We start from the raw sequence: 15,990 nt of genomic DNA on the forward strand, positions 1-15,990 counted from the left end.
AAACAAGCTCACCTCTTCAATCTGAACTACTGTCCCGTCATGCAGAAAAATGAGCTTTAACAGGGAGGCGTCAAAAAACTAACTTTTTCAGTGATGTAATTTTACTTCAAACTGAAAAACTTCTAAACAACCAGATCCACTTAAAGTGAACACATTCTCTCAAACTGCTTTTCAAATGGAAACTAGAGATGCTCTTCCTAGAAATGTAGAGCATAGTAACAAATAGGAACTTTCTGATTAAAACATCTATGGCTTCTGCCCAACTCTAAATTTTTGTCTCTTGGTCCCTTATCCTTGTCTCTGCTCATACAAGTGCTGCCACTGCATTGCCTCCCCAGCAAGACTCGATCAAGGATCTTAGAAAAAGCACACATAAGAAGAAGGAACACAACAGGAATAAAGAAAATTTAATAAGATAAAATGGGGTGTCCCTTATACACTTCTCCCATTTCAGGCTAAATATCGTAACATTTATTCTGTGCGTGTGTGCACGTGTGTGTGTGAGTGCCGAGGGTCAAACCCAGGACCCTGACAAGCCCTCTACCAATGAGCTACATCCACAACACCTTGAACGTTCTATTTTAAAAATAATTTCAGAATATAGTTAAAATTGTCAATAGGGAAGTGTGAAGGGGGTGAAGGCAGGGCAGGGGTATGTGGAAAAACAAGAACCAATAGCTGTCAAGTAAACGTACAAGTTCCCAATAATAAATCTAACAGTACTGTTTACTTTAAATATACCAATAAACTTAATGGGGGGGGGAAATAAGACCAAACTGATAACTTTCTGAGTTCACATTTTAAGAGAAAAATTATTGTGAGTTGCAGGAAAATATGAGAAACAGCATAAAAAAATTACTTTCCTTACCAAAAACAACACAACAACAAAAATTCTTCCAACTCAAAAATAACACTATCACACGGCTAAAGGACTGGTAGACAGGCAGGGACAGTCTGAAAAGTTTGTTTGCAGCACTGAGGGTCAAAGCTAACGCCTCCCCCTGAGCTAAATCCCCAGGCCTTTTTTCACTATCTCGTATTAAGACAGGCTCTGAGTTACTACCTTGCCCAGACTGAGATCCAACTTGCAAACTTCCTGCCTCAGTCTCCCAGACTGAGGGCTACAGGCCACATGAAAAGCTATTTTTAAAAACATTTAGCAAGCACAGCTTTTACCTAAGGCCACACGAACACAAAGCCCTTATCTCAGAAAATTATAAAGTACAAACTACAGCCTGAAATTGGCACAAAACACAATGGGAAATAAGGCTTTCATGCTCTGAATATGTCACTATCTGGTTTCACTCAGAATGCCACACAGATTTTAAATAAAAATTAACGAATCTTTATAAAAACTAAATTAAAAAATATACACAACACTAAAATCCGAGAGAAATGTCAACATTTTCACGGTCCATACAAAGTTCCAAGTAACAGAACGTAACTATGGAAAGCTTACCCGTTTCAAAATTCTGACCTTGTGCCTCATTGCATCATCTACACATTTGGTTCTGTCGTTGGCTGTCACGTGCTTCGATAATCCGAGCTTTTCACCCTCCATTTTCTTATCTTCACTATGAACTTCAACTGCACCTTGATTTTCAACGAAGTCTGTGTCCCCAACTTCGGTCTTCCTGTCTTCTTCAGCGCAGCAGCGCACACACACGTACTCCTTGTCCTCCTCGCCCATCCGCTGAGCCTGGGACAGACTGAGCCCCACACAGTCTCCGTGGAACCAGTCATCACATCGCCCACAGCCGACCATGAACCTGCGGAGGGAGAGAGCGCAGGAAAAGTCTTCAAAGATGAATGTCAGAAGTGAGATGAAAACACACTTTCAATGTGACTGTTATTCTGCACGCTTTCCATCTTTACCCATTCCGTAAGTTCAACACAGAGCAACATTCAAGGAATATTCTAGAAAATGGAACAAATCTTCCCCCTCTGGTACAAATGAAAAATAGTGTGTGGGGGGGGGCACCACGAAAAGAATAGACAGAGAACAGCTCTTTGGCACAGAGACTGGGGGGGGTGACATCACAGTGGGCTCAGCACCAGCCATCACGTTACACCCACTGCTGAGGTCTGAGATCAGACACAACTGCACACTGCTCTCAAGTCCATGACGCATGATAAAAAGAAGAGTTAAGTCCAAAGCTTGTCAGAGCCTCTCAAACTGTTTATTAGACACTTTAAGGGAAGCTCAAACAACAGAGGCACGTGGTGTCACATGGGTTCAGCTGAACAATCTTGTCACTCTTGGGGATGAACGGTATCTTACGTCCATTTGTTTTAAACTGAGCGGCAAGTTTTCCCCTTTACTGCATTTTAACTAAGAAATAACCTCCCTAACCATTAAGTGAAAAAGCATGAGAGCACTGGTTCTGAAAAGCTTCTATTAACTTAGTAAGAGAACTTAACAGTTAATTTCTGAATAAAATCACTATGTAAAGTGATTTAAGGAGAAATTTCTTTTCCATTCTCTTATAACTCACTAAGCTATCAAGCTTACTTCATATATTCATGGTTAGCATCTTCTTTTCTCTTCAGGCCAGTTCTCTATACATGGAAGGCTTTTGTGCTGATTTTCGAGGCTGTGGCACTACCAGTCTTTGAAATACTGCAGTGCAATAGGAAGGATGTAAAAGGATGTAATAGAGTGGTATGACATGGCCAACTCACTAAATACAGCAGAGGTCCTGCTTTCAGTGTTAGAGCCACAACTCTCAGGGTGCCACCCTCAGGCGTTTCTGGTCAGCCTCAGCAACGCACTTCCCTCTTCCTCCCCAGGGCCCCTCTTCTGTGCGCCAAACTACTGCTACTGCCCTGCTTTACGGCTTCTTCCGGTCTTCAGTGTCTGTAATGAAGTATTCTTAACCCCTCACTAGTGATGTTTTGCTGGCTTTTTTAGCATTTAAGTCCTCATCTTTCCAACGATGAATTTGTTCAAAAAATAAAAATAGAAAATGGTTTGGATTCACAAGCCAAGTTTAGAACTTTCAATGTAGTATTTCTTAAGACAGAAACAGTTTCTGTGGGCTTCCTGTTTCAGTTTTTGTATTTTAGTCAACAAGAAAGATGTTTTAACTAATACAGCATCGTTAATGTTCTATTTCAGGTATTATAAAGTTAAAAGAATTATTTCTTGAAAGCAGCCATCTAATATAAATAGCTTTGAGATAGGGAAGGAAAAAGCAAATGGGTGGGGGGGGCGGGTGTCCTCTACTCCCACAATCAAACTGTTAGGATTTCTAGACCATGCTTCTGACTCAAATCCAATTCTAAATGTCAAAATTACAAAGCACAAAAGTGTTTTCAAACTTTTATTTGACTTAACCTTCATGGTCAGAAAATGTATCAATTATTACACCAAGGTTTGTTCAGTTTTCTTCTGGAAAAGACCACTCATACTTGAGAGGCCTGAAAAGCAAACCTCTAAACTATTAAGATAACATTGGGTTTAATGTAAAACGCAGTTAAATAAAATTTTCTGAGAAATCAGAAAAAATAACAATGACCACATCCTACAGGAAAATAAAATTCACTTTAAAATAGAACTGATTACACAAAAATGTAAATACTGATGTATATAAGTCTAACACTGGGAAGCACCAAGAACTTTTTCAACTGTTAAAAAAAAAAGACAGCTTCACACACAGTGTGCTTTTCCTTTCCTTTCCACGGTACTACTCTACTCTACACAACACGAGAGATGGGGAAGGGACAGCAGTGAGACTGAATTGCAGCAGGGGAGTTGGCCTACAATCATCCGATCATTTCTGACTGTCCTTGAATTTCTGATCACCAAGACAAGGAATCACCTTTAGGAAAGCACTGTAAGCTACACAGTAAAGCTGACTGCTGTGGGACACCGAGCTCTGGTTCAGCCAACTGGACCAAATCGTGCTCAGCAGTTCAGTGAAGAGTGAGTGCAGCAATGCCTGCGCTGTCAACTCCTATTATAGTTTCACATACAAATGAAAAACAAAAACTAAACTAGATCAACAATTAGAAAACAATTTAAAGGGCTTATCCATATGATGTTTTGCAAAAGCCAAACAAATGCTTAGAAAATTTGCAAGTTTCTTCACAGTAGGCTTAGAGAGGCAACTCCGAAGACCCCACTGGAACCAGCACACGTCCCAAGCTCCCTGACAGGCAGGCGCTGCACAAGCCTGGTCTGCAACAGCCCCAGGCCGAGGTACCAGACTATGCCTGCCCCACTACTCCAGATGCAAGGGTTCTACCCAACATTAAATGACTGGTTACTCACAATTTAATCTGCAGAGAAAATCATTTATAAAACACTGGAAATCCTAAGAAAAGGCAAAAACCATTTATTTTAGAAATAAAATTCCTCTTGTGAACATTTTCTTAAGAAACTGCCTAAAAGGAGCCATTTTGCTGAGATTTCTATTTGTTTAAAATGTCTCCCAGTCTGCAGCATGGTCCAAAAAAGTACAATGCAAATTAAAGACACAAGTATCTTTTGCAGAAGTGGGGAAATAAAAACCACAAGGTAGATAATATGAAAAGACTACGACTTGTTCCTTTCAAAATGCCAAACACTTATGTTGAAAAGTCCAAAAGTCATATTGAAAAATAAACACAGGACTAAACAGTCTAGTTTATAAAACAATGTGTTCGGTATAACATCAAATCAGGAGAATAGGGCTGAGGATTTAGCTCAGTGGTGCTGCCGACTGCCTCATGAGAACAAGGTCCCAAGTTCGATCCCCAGTACCAAAACAAACAATCAGGAGGACAGCATAGCAAAGAATCACTATCTGTCAGAATAAAGGATACACATTAGTTGCTGTTAAATAATTACACCTGGCTGTTCCATGAGTATCCATATTACAAAATGTAATTTCCAACTGGATGCATAAGGAAACTAATCCCAGTTGCAAAACGAGAAGATACTAGAGTTTAAACAGTTTTTACAGAAGCAAACCTGTCACAAGTGCTAGAAACTATCATGCTTATTATATTAACAGCCTTCAATGTGACTAAGTGCATGAAATAAGATTAAAATTCTTTCCATTTATTTTGCTAATACATATTCTTACGTGAATTAAAATAGGAAAATTATCTGTGAAAGGTGCATTTTTTGAGTAAATTCAACATATACAAATACAATATAAAGTAGCAGTGAAGACTAGTTAAATATCAATCACTCAGGCTTCTTTATTGACAAGACTGAAGTAATCTCAAAATCCACTTCCAAACTGAGTTTTCAGTGTGAGTTTATGTTATCCAAATCAATGGCACAGGGAGAACCCAAAATCTCTATACAGCTAACATTCTAAGGCATTTTCTATACTTGGAGCAATGAAACTAGATTTTATAGAGAGGATCCTAAAGGGAGCACTAGGTTATAAAAAGACTTTTTTACATGAAACTGTCATTTTATAAAATAACCACTAATGTTGATGAAATGATACACCTATCATTAAAAAGTCTGGACAAGGCCAGGTGTGGTGGCTCACACCTGAAATTCCAGCACTGGGGAGGCTGAGGTAGATCACACCAAGTTCAAGGCCAGCCTAGACTACGTAGTGAGGGGCAAACTCCAGAGGACTGGGCCATCAGAATACTAGTGAAAGCACAGTTGATACAGCTTCCAAGTGTGCCAGAGTTCTCGCTTCTCTGACCACTCCAGAGAGACGCTTAGAAGATTCTAGCAGACAGAAAGGTGCTTTTATTAAAAGGGCACTTAACAGTACCATCCGCATCTTAACTCTCTTCTGTCTTAAAACAGTAAGCTCCCCCCAAATAAATTTAATAAATAAATAAATGGCCAGTAGGCATGTTGAATGTCAAAAAAATAAAAATAAATAAAAACAGTAAGCCCACTTTGCAGTATCTGAGTAAGGTGTTCTAAATGGAAAAAAAAAAAAACTAGCAAATCTGTTATTGGCACAAAAATAGCACTGTATTCCAACAAGTTACAGCATTTAAAAAAGGAGCTGTGTTTTGTTATAAAGTGACTTCTCCCCAGCGTTAAAACTAGGGCTTGGGCGAAATCATAAATGAAGAGGCCCTGTGACATATAACTTGTTTTTCAGAAAACAGCCTCATACCTCCCTCCTGTCCTCCCCAACTACTCCCCCAACCACCAAAATAACGTATTACAAAATACTAAGTTGTCCTCTAAAGTTTAATTTTTTTGTAATCTAACAATGTTGGAAAAAGTCACCAACATGAACGTTCAAGTGATTTCCTTTCATCATGTCAGTGTTGATAGAGGCTCCAAGAGCAATGTGAACATTTGATCGGGACAACCTCACAGGTGCACGCTCCATTTCATCTCATTCCCCTTTCCTCAAAAAAGCTAGCAAAAAAAAAAAACACTGGGAGGGGAAAGGCAATGTCAGAGAGTGACTTAGGGTGGAATCCTAAAAAATAATCAAAGGCAATGCTAAATCAACTCTAAAATTTTGAAAGATTTGAATTTGCAGGAAATTCTTGGAATCACTAAAGCATTTCGAAAGTATTATATAGTTTCATTCTACCTCATATTACATACAAATTCTTCTGGGTTATCAAACAGTTAATTTTAGCTATCAAATTCTGTTACAAGCTCAAGTTTGATAGTTTCAAGATGACAGTATTAAGTCTTTAATGTGCATCTTTAAGGAAACCTTCAAAAGAAAAATAGAATTTCCATTATCATCTTTACATTGTATTGCTAGTTCTTCTCCAGCCAATTAAAATGCAGTCCCCAGACAACATAACAGTTTTCTGATTTGCAAAGAAGTTTTAGTTTTGTTTTCAAATGCAATGACTAAATCACACTATCTGGTTACAGAGACAAAATACTTCCATTGTATCAGCTGTTGACCAGACTACATTTTTAAAATGTAACAGGATGTCACATCTATGAATTCAGTAGCTCCATCTTTCTACCATTATCCAGGGCTGATGAAGATTTGTGGGGTTTTTGCAAAAGTCTTTGCATATTAACCAATTTCTTTCTATAACAAAGTTCTCAGACCAACCCCCCTCCACGCACACATCACGCATATGCAGCACACACACCTGTTGCCATGTGGTTTTTTGCAAAACCCACACTGCTTGCTGGGAGCCCACATGGATCTGCTCTCAAACACGGAGCTATGATCTGAACCTTCTCTTTTTACAGTTGCTATATTGTCTGGAATGAACAATGGTGGCTCGTCCAAAGAGAAACTTCTGCTGCTCCTTCTCTGCCGAGGTTGCAGGTTCTTCTCAGGTTTTTTTAGTTTCAGCTTATCTTCGTCCTTATACTGCTCAAGGCCGGGGTGCTCAGGCTCTTCCTTCCCATGACTGGGGACCCTCGCCGCTGGTGCCTGCTGCTGAGACTTATGGCCCTGTCTGTGGCTGGAATGTAGTGAGTGTCCCATGTGTGCAGGACTGGGGTGACTGTGAGCAACCTTATCGCTCAGAGAATGAGTTACAGGTCTGGAGGTTTGCACTGAAGTTTGATCCTGCGACGTTTTCTTGAATACTGAATGAGTCTGGTTTTTCACGGCCCTAACGCCAGAATTACAGCTTTGAGTCTTTGGCTCCTTATCAATTTTTTTCCTCACTTTAACTGGCCTATGAAAATTTTGCTGGGATTCTGGTTCATCTGCATTTCGTTTCACACTTTTGGCATCAGTTTTGCTATGCACTACTGCATGCTTTGCTACAACCATTTTCCTCAGCGTATCTGTGCTCACGCTTTGTTTAGAGTAAGTTACAGGTTTTGTATGTTTGGGTTTGTTTTTCAACTCCACACCAGAAACACTACTTGACCGGCTGCTGCTGTCATTCTGAAGGTTTGCTGTCTCCTGAGACTCCATCTGAATACTTTCAATAATGTTCAACTGTTTTGAATTTTGGTCAGACACATCACAAACAGCATTTTCTAAAATATTACCTTGTGGCTCAAAAGCATTAGTACCAACCACCTCTAACGCTGATTTAGAAAACTCGGTGCTCCGTGGCTGGGTATCACTGGACTCTGTGTCATCACAATAACCCGACGGCTCCACTTTATTTCTCTGCGGGGAGTTCTCAGCTTTATCAACATCCATGGTACTCAGTTTCAAACTATAGTCGGTCACTCCATCCTCTGAACTAGACAAACCTACAAGGTTCTTTTCTGTGCTGTTTGCATTCATGCAAGCAATATCACCAGAAATGCCAACAGAAGATTCAGGGTCCTCCATAATCTGGTCATCTTCATGGGATAATTTTACTATCTCCTTTGATTCCTGATCAAGTTCTTCCTTTGCCCTCTTTTCTTCAACAGTCTCATCCATTTTCCCTGAAATGGAATCATCTTCCTCCTTATCCGAGAACTTAAACAATGGGCCGCTATCAGTCTGAATTTTACATTCCATCAGAGCTTCAGTTTCCTTTGCTCCAAGAGGAACACAAGTCTCTGCAAGAAGCGGACAGTTCAGTTCATGAGACGGCACCCGGGAGTCTCCCTGATCACCGCACTCAGGCCCGGAAGCCAGCCCTGTGTCTTCCTTCAATTCCAGGCGAGACACCGGGGAGGGACCGGAAGCCGCCAATACCTCTGGCGCCACTCCGACCGGCCCAGTGTGTCGGCTGCTCCTCCTGCTCTCCCTCGGGTACTCGGACTTCAGTGAGGTGCGGATGTCCTCTTTAACCTGACATCTTTCTGGCTGTTTCGCCCCTGCCTTTGGGGCAGGTACAGTCTTCCCAGATGCTTTTTTGGTGCTACTTAGTGGTGCAGCATTTGAACGCTTGGCAATAGTGCTTTGTCGCAAACTTCTTACTTGTTCTGTTACAGGGAGAAAAAAATAAAAATAACTTAGCTATTTTGCCATGTGTTTTTATTTCAGTAAAATTTAAAATATATCTCTTCTTTTTTCTGTCCTATAAAATTTATTTCATCATTGTAACAAAAACGTACTGTTACACAATCTAACAATCACAAACAATGAAATATATGTAATTTAACATGCATATGTTAATTTTACATTTATCAAAGTTCTCTGAGTTCTGATGGAGGAAAAACACTATGACATGCAGAATGATATTGTAACTTATGACACAGTACGTTTTCATTCAGTCTCTTTTCCATAAGACACTGGCAGCAAAAATTAGTAAAAAGAGCTTCTAATCTTAAAGAATATTACATATTTTTAAATTTTAAATATTTCTAAATTATAAAAGAAAACAAAAAATGGGTGTGGTGTTGGACACCAATAATCCCAAGCACTTTGGGAGGCTGAGGCAGGAGGATCACCAAGTTCAAGTCCCACCTGGACAAGATAGCAAGACTCCGCCTCAAAAAAACTAAATTTAAAACAAGATGGGGGTGTAGCTCAATGACAGAGCACCATGGTTTCAACTGCTGGTACTGCAAAAATAAAAATTTTTACATTTTTAAGAAACTTAAATGCCAATAAAATTTGAACCTATCATATGTAAGATGCAAGTTCAAAAGGTCTCTAATCCTTTTTTAATGCATTTCTTACATCAGCTTTTAGCAGTGAAGCTATTCCTAAAAAAAGCATATGCCACAGTAAGATACACAGATCACTGAAAGAAAAACAATGTAAGATTTCAACCTAGAAAGGGTTCCTAAGAGAAAATGAAGGACAGTAGAAAAATGGCTTCCCGTCTGTAAAAAATCCTTTCTCTACCCTGAAGGACAGTGCAGTACTAGATGCTGAGATCTGTGAACATGAGCGGTAGCACACACTGACCGCGTCTCTTGGACCCTGAGCGCTGCTGGGAGGGTGCTGGGTGCCGCAGTCTCAGTGCCCACCCTTACCCACCAGCTCCAGGCGAGCAGCGGCTCAAACACAGAGAAAGCCCACCTTTTCAACAAAACTATGCAAGGAAATAAAAACTTTTGAAATACCTTTAGTATCTCAATAAAGATAAAGATACTACATCCGTAAAATAAGAAGACACTGTTACCAAAGGGCCGTTTCCAATACAAAAGAATGTCTGGAAATTACAAGTACAAAACTTGATAAAAAGGTCTGAGGATAAGTAGGAGATAATTTCAGCAAGTAAAGGAAAAAGATAAAGAGATACAGAATAGGCAAAGAAAATGGAAAGACCAATTACATAAAAGGACTCCCAGAAACAGGAGTTGAGAAAATAAAGAGAATTAACAATGAAATAAATAATTCAAGGAATTTTTCTCAGAAATGAAGACTAACTTTCAGAGTAAAGGATCTAATTAAACACTATTATCACTACATAAAAGACACTCGTACCAACATGCATTACCATGAAATAGCAAAATACAGAACTAGGTCCTGTCAACTCCAGAAGAAAGCAGATATTGTATCTCCAAAACACCAGGATAAACTTCTTATGAACACCTACGTTAGAAGAAAAGGGAGCAACACCTTCAAATTTCTAAAGAAAAATGATTTTGAGTCTTGAACTTTATGTCTACCCAAACCATGACTTCATTCTGAGAACAGATTCAATAAATCTGCGAACAGAAAAAGTTTCAAGGTCCATCTCTACTCTCCTTTCTCTCAAGAGTCACTGCGAGAGGCGTCACACAACGAAGGAGCCATCCAAAGAGGAGCAAACGGCAGGGAACCAAGCACAGACTCTTCAGTGAGCAGCACAGGTGTGCACCCATTAGGGGCTCAGCCCAGGTCACCTGGCAGGGTCACAGGCACCAGGAGACGCTGCCTCAATGCACTGAAAATGACAAGAGTACCCGACAGGCACACGTTTCGTTACAAAAAGAGTTAGACAATTGGCAGAGTAAGATCCATAATACACAAGTGAAAAATAAAAACAATCAAATCGGAAAGACAAAATACTGTAGGGAAAGGAAAAGTGACCATAGCGTCATTAACTCAATCGTCATTAGCCGCACAGTCCATATTAATGTAATTACTACTGATCTGACAAAACCATGTACTGGAAGGATGTGAAGTGTACATTTGTGTGAGAGGGATAAGAAAAAGGAAAAAAGAATATCCAAAGTGTCACATAAAGAAATAAATGCAAAATCAGAATAACAAAAATGGAGCAGACACCTGCAGTCCTAGCACCGTGGGAGGCTGAGGCAGGAGGATCACAAATTTGAGGCCAGCCTGGGGAACTCAGCAAGGTGGCCCTGGGTTCAATCCCCAGTACAGTCAAAAAAAGTAGAAGCAATATACTTGTCACCTACACAGTCAAAGATAAACATCAATATTAACTCAAAGAGTTAACAGTGGCTTCCTCTGGGGACAGGAAAATGGGTGGTGGGTACGAAACACTTGTACAACAAACTGACATAATCTGTTTTGATCATCAGAATGCTCACTAGCAAGTATCAAAAATATATGACCTCTGCTTAAAAGTTTCTAAGCTAACACATCTGTTCCTAGAGCTCCGATTTTCTAGCTGGGCCCCTTTGGCAGGGTTACCTTGTGCCATTAAACGAGGTGATTTTCTTGGTGATCGCACTGAGTTTTCTTCTACTTTGTCCCTCAAACTCCTGTTAGGTAAAATCAACTCTTCTTCATCAATGGTATCATTGCCACTTTCTTTAACAACTCCTTCATCCATAATATCGTCAAGACCAACAACTAGAAAAAGACAAAAGCAATACAAAATTAATTTTAAAATACCGTGGGGAAGTAGAGAAAACAAAGCGAGTGTTTTAATAAAATACCAGTCGTGAAAATCCAGATCTACTCCTAACGTGTGTGGTGCTGCCACTACCACTGCCGAACTCCCACATCGATTCAGCAGGACAAACTCCTCCCTTGTGAGGTGACTCATCAAAGGGAACATCAGTGATGCTCATCCGGGATTTGACCTCTGTCACACACACTGTCAATCACCATTTCTGCTCCTTAGGGTGTGGCAGGTGGGCAGCGCCACCTGGAGTAGTCCCTGCAGTCACACATGAGTTCCATCCCCTGAAAAGCTTGTGAGCGAGGCTCCTGCCACAGTCCAGCGATCCACCCAGATCACAGATGCTTTATGGTACGTGGTACAAGGGTGAGTGTAAGCAGGAGGGCAGGGTAGATGAGAACACAACCTCCCTTCCCCCAAACAGTGGGGAAGCAACACCGCTACATACTTAAATTACTTTCTCCTCATCGAGAGGCAAAGCCATTTCACTGGGGAGAGGGAGATTACAGGAAGACGGACGCTGAGAGAAATACGAATGCTGTATTCAGACTGTCATTAGGTCTGTTTCTGTACAGAACAAATGCCACTTCACCAGCAAACATGTAACTCACTCCCAGTGCATACATGCAATCTTGTACAAAGCATGGAACTACTCAGAGAAGATCTGCATTCAAATCCCCACCAGAACATAAAGTAATGTAACTTCTCTCTCAGTCGTCTTTACCACTAAAATGAGAATGACAATACCTGTCCTACCTACCTCCCAGGGCTGCGAGAGTCAAGTGAGATGCAGTATGACAACTCACTCTGTAGGCTTTAGAGTACTACACAAATGTTAATTATCTTCATCCTAGGGTTAGAATGAACCTCAAGCAGTAATCTAGTCCCCTTCTCTGTATCCAAGTAGAACTTCATTTAAAAAGAGCTCAACAAGATAGTGGTCTATCCTAAAATTTAAAGAGAACAAAATTCTTTATAAGTATACTTTCAAATGGTACCATCTTCTTGAGCAATTTGACAACAAACAGAATCACAAGAAGACTGCTCATACGATCTGACCGAGATAAACTATGAGGAACAGAGGAAAGAATGGATTGTGAGGAAAATGCCGGCCTGAAAACACAATCTGATCCTTGTTAGAAACAAACAAATGAAATTCATGTACTGTACATTCAGACAGGCGGGAAAAGGACTGACAGAAAAAGATGAAAATTACACCATTAATCATAAGTAGTAACTCTTATCTATAAAAGACAAGCATATACTTTTTTCCCTATTTTCCAAACGTCCTGCTATAAGCAAGTATTGTTCTCAAACACCAAGCCATGTTTTTAACCACTATTCTCTACATTGAAAGCTTGGTGGACAACACACTCCAGGAAAATTAACCGGGACCGATTTACATTGGGGTAAAGATAAATGGCAAGTCAGGTCAGGCTATTCCTTCGTGATGGAATGTTTATATGGCCACGCACCGACAAACATTCTCAAAAAAATTTTGACATTAGATAAAGTAGGTCCACAGTGTTCATTTTAAAAAGCAAAAGTTAAACTACTTTTCACCTCAATTTTATATAAAAGCACTTAAGCTGCATTACAAAGCTACATATGGGCCAGGGATTTAACTCAGTGGTGCTGCCGCCTGCCTCACAAGTGCATGGTCCCAAGTTTGATCCCCAGTACCAAGAATAAAAATAATAATATTTAAAAAGCTGCATAAAAATGCAAAAGACTTTTATTGGTGATTATCTCCGGTAGTAAAGTGGATAAAGAATACCACAGTTTAGCCAGGCATGGTGGCGCATGCCTGTCATCCCAGCACTCAGGAGGCTGAGGCAGGAGGATCGCTGTGAGTTCAAGACCAGCTTGGGCTACATAGTGAGTTCCAGGTCAGTGTCAACTATATAGTGAGACCCTGTCTCAAAAACCAAAAAAAAAAAAGAAAAGAATACCACAGTTTAAACTTTCTTACACTCTCTCTGTTTACCCAGTTTTCCACAATGAGCATGTATTTTTTTTGGTACTGTGGCTCAACCTCAGGATCTTGTGCTTCAGTGCCACTAAGCTAAAGCCCCAGTTATGAGCATTTATCTTTTTATTGCAATTACAAAAGAAAGAAACAATCAAAAAAAGGAGAAAAGGCTCATTAACAGTGTTTGTTCACAGGAAAAGAAGAGTATGTTATGAAGTTTACAGCTGTGCTGAGAGGCAGGTACAACACTCAGCCAAATCCAAAGGTCAATTACCCAGCTGTAAGCCACCTTTATTTCCTAGCAGCATCCAACACAGCTGACTCCTCTCCCCACTTAGTTTCTAGAACACCCTACTGCCCTGTCAAAGCCACTGCTCTTCACAACTTTCCCCAGGCCTGCTCTCCTCTCAGCCGCAGTGCAGCCCTCCTCCTCACTCACCCTCTCCTACTGACCCCACCTGGTCCAGGCCACACCCAACCTGAGTGCTGAAGGCAGGCATCTCACTGGGCTGTCTAGCAGATGACTCAAAGCCCAGCACCCTGGAAAAGACCATCAATTCCCCAGCACCCATCCTCCCTCACTCAGGTAACCACCCTTTGCCGGAGATCCCAGTAAACAAGCCTCTGTTCATCCCGTCTGCGTCTCTCAAACCAGAGCCAGCCTCGCACCTCACCCTGTGCGCAGGCAAAAGGAGTCCCCTGCCAGCCCTGTGGGCCACAGCTAACCCCACTGCAGGCACCACCCTCTCATCAAGCCAACACTGTATCACTCCTGGACTGCACACGTCCCCAGACGGTTCACACAGCTATTGCCAGGTGTGCTGCCCCACCACTGCCGACTCAACCTCAGCCCTCAGAAACACTGTTCCGGCCAGGCACATCTGCTTACTATTTTACCCACTAAACTGTAAGTGCTATGAAGACCATTTATTTGTGGCTCAAAGAACAAAACCTTGAACAATCTTGTATGCGATGAGATAATCCAGAAATATTTGCTGAATAAAAGAATTAAAGGAAAGGCAGGTCAGAAAATTTGAACTTTTTAAAGAGAAAAATATTTCCATTAATCCAAACAGAGAAGTTGGAAGAACACATCTAGAAGACAATGGCTTCACGTTTTGGACACACTGATGACATGAAGCATCAGAGAAGGCAAAAGAAGCATTAAAGTGATCCTCCACCACCAAGAGCAAGGAGGAAGTCCAAGAAGTAGGGATCGGCAAGGACACATGAAGAATGAAGGAAAGAGAAAAACCCACTAGCTTTGCACAAAAGAGGAGAGGGTCAGATGATAAGGCGTTATGAAGTGAATACGTGAATAATGACAATAACTACAGTCCTGTTTTTATTTTTTAAGTAGCTTAATAGCAAAATAAAGATAAAGGGGTTAATCGGTCGTAGGAAGTTAAAGGGACAAAAGATGATTTTTCCATATATATATGTATATATATATATATATATATATATATATATATATATATATATATATATATGACAGATGGGAAAGGCAGAGACAGAGGTATAGCATTCCTGTACACAATAACAAGCTCGCTGAGAGAGAAACTAGGAAAACCGCATCTTTCACAATACCATTCAAAAAATGAATACTTAGAAAGCAATCTAATGAAGGAAGTAAATTTACACTGAAAGTACAGTACTCAGAAAAAGGAGACTGAAGAGGATATCAGAAAATGAAAAGCTATCTCTTGTTCCTGGATAGGCAGAACCAATGTAGTAAAACTGCCCATACTTCCAAAAATGTTATAAAGATTTAATGTAATCCCAATCAAAATACCAATGGCAGAGACCTAGAATAGCAAAAGCAATTCTGGGCAACAAAGGCAAGGCAGGAGGAATCACAGTACCTGACTTGAAATTAAAACTATAAAGCTACCATGATAAAAACAGACCTGAGGATCAATGGAACAGATTAAAAGATGCAGAACAATTCCCAACACACTTTGCCACCTCATCTCTGACAAAAGAGCCAAAGAAACACCTCACTGGAAGAAAGCCTGTTTAATAAATGGTGCTGGGAAAACTGGCTTTCTACACGCTAGAGATTAAACCTAGACCCATTATCTCTCACCATGTACTAAACTAAAACAAAAATGGATCAAAGATCTAAATATTAAGGCAAACACTAAATCTGCTGGAAGACAGAACAGGTAGAATTCTTGAAGACATAGGGGTAGGCAAAGACTTTATGAACAAAACCCCAACTGCACAGGAAGTATTAGAAAGAATCAACCGGAACGCCATCTTTAAAAAGCGTTTGCAGAGCAAGCGAAACCACCGAGTGAAGAGACAGCCCACAGAACACGAAAGAAATTTTTCCAGCTGTTCTTCAAATGAAGCCTAATATCTAGGATAGAGAACTAAAAAAAAAAAAAAAAAAAAAAAAAACCCCC

General features: G+C 40.4%; 1 protein-coding gene across 4 annotated transcripts in view; it reads right to left on the reverse strand.

Annotated features, from left to right (window-relative positions):
* Phf3 (PHD finger protein 3) overlaps positions 1-15,990 on the reverse strand; it is a 58,998-nt gene that overhangs the window by 23,029 nt on the left and 19,979 nt on the right. For 2 of the 4 annotated variants that reach the window (XM_010617869.3, XM_010617872.3), the window contains exons 2-4: positions 11,394-11,555; positions 7,042-8,779; positions 1,460-1,769 (exon numbers count right to left, since the gene is read on the reverse strand). In XM_010617869.3, coding sequence (XP_010616171.1) covers positions 1,460-1,769; positions 7,042-8,779; positions 11,394-11,555 — 2,210 coding nt within the window. The remainder of the gene's footprint in view (positions 1-1,459; positions 1,770-7,041; positions 8,780-11,393; positions 11,556-15,990) is intronic. The other 2 variants (XM_010617870.3, XM_010617871.3) reach the window with 2 other exon arrangements.

This window comes from Fukomys damarensis, unplaced genomic scaffold (genome assembly GCF_012274545.1).
Source record: "Fukomys damarensis isolate Sample0158 unplaced genomic scaffold, DMR_v1.0_HiC HiC_scaffold_27, whole genome shotgun sequence".
NCBI classification, from domain to species: Eukaryota; Metazoa; Chordata; class Mammalia; order Rodentia; family Bathyergidae; genus Fukomys; species Fukomys damarensis.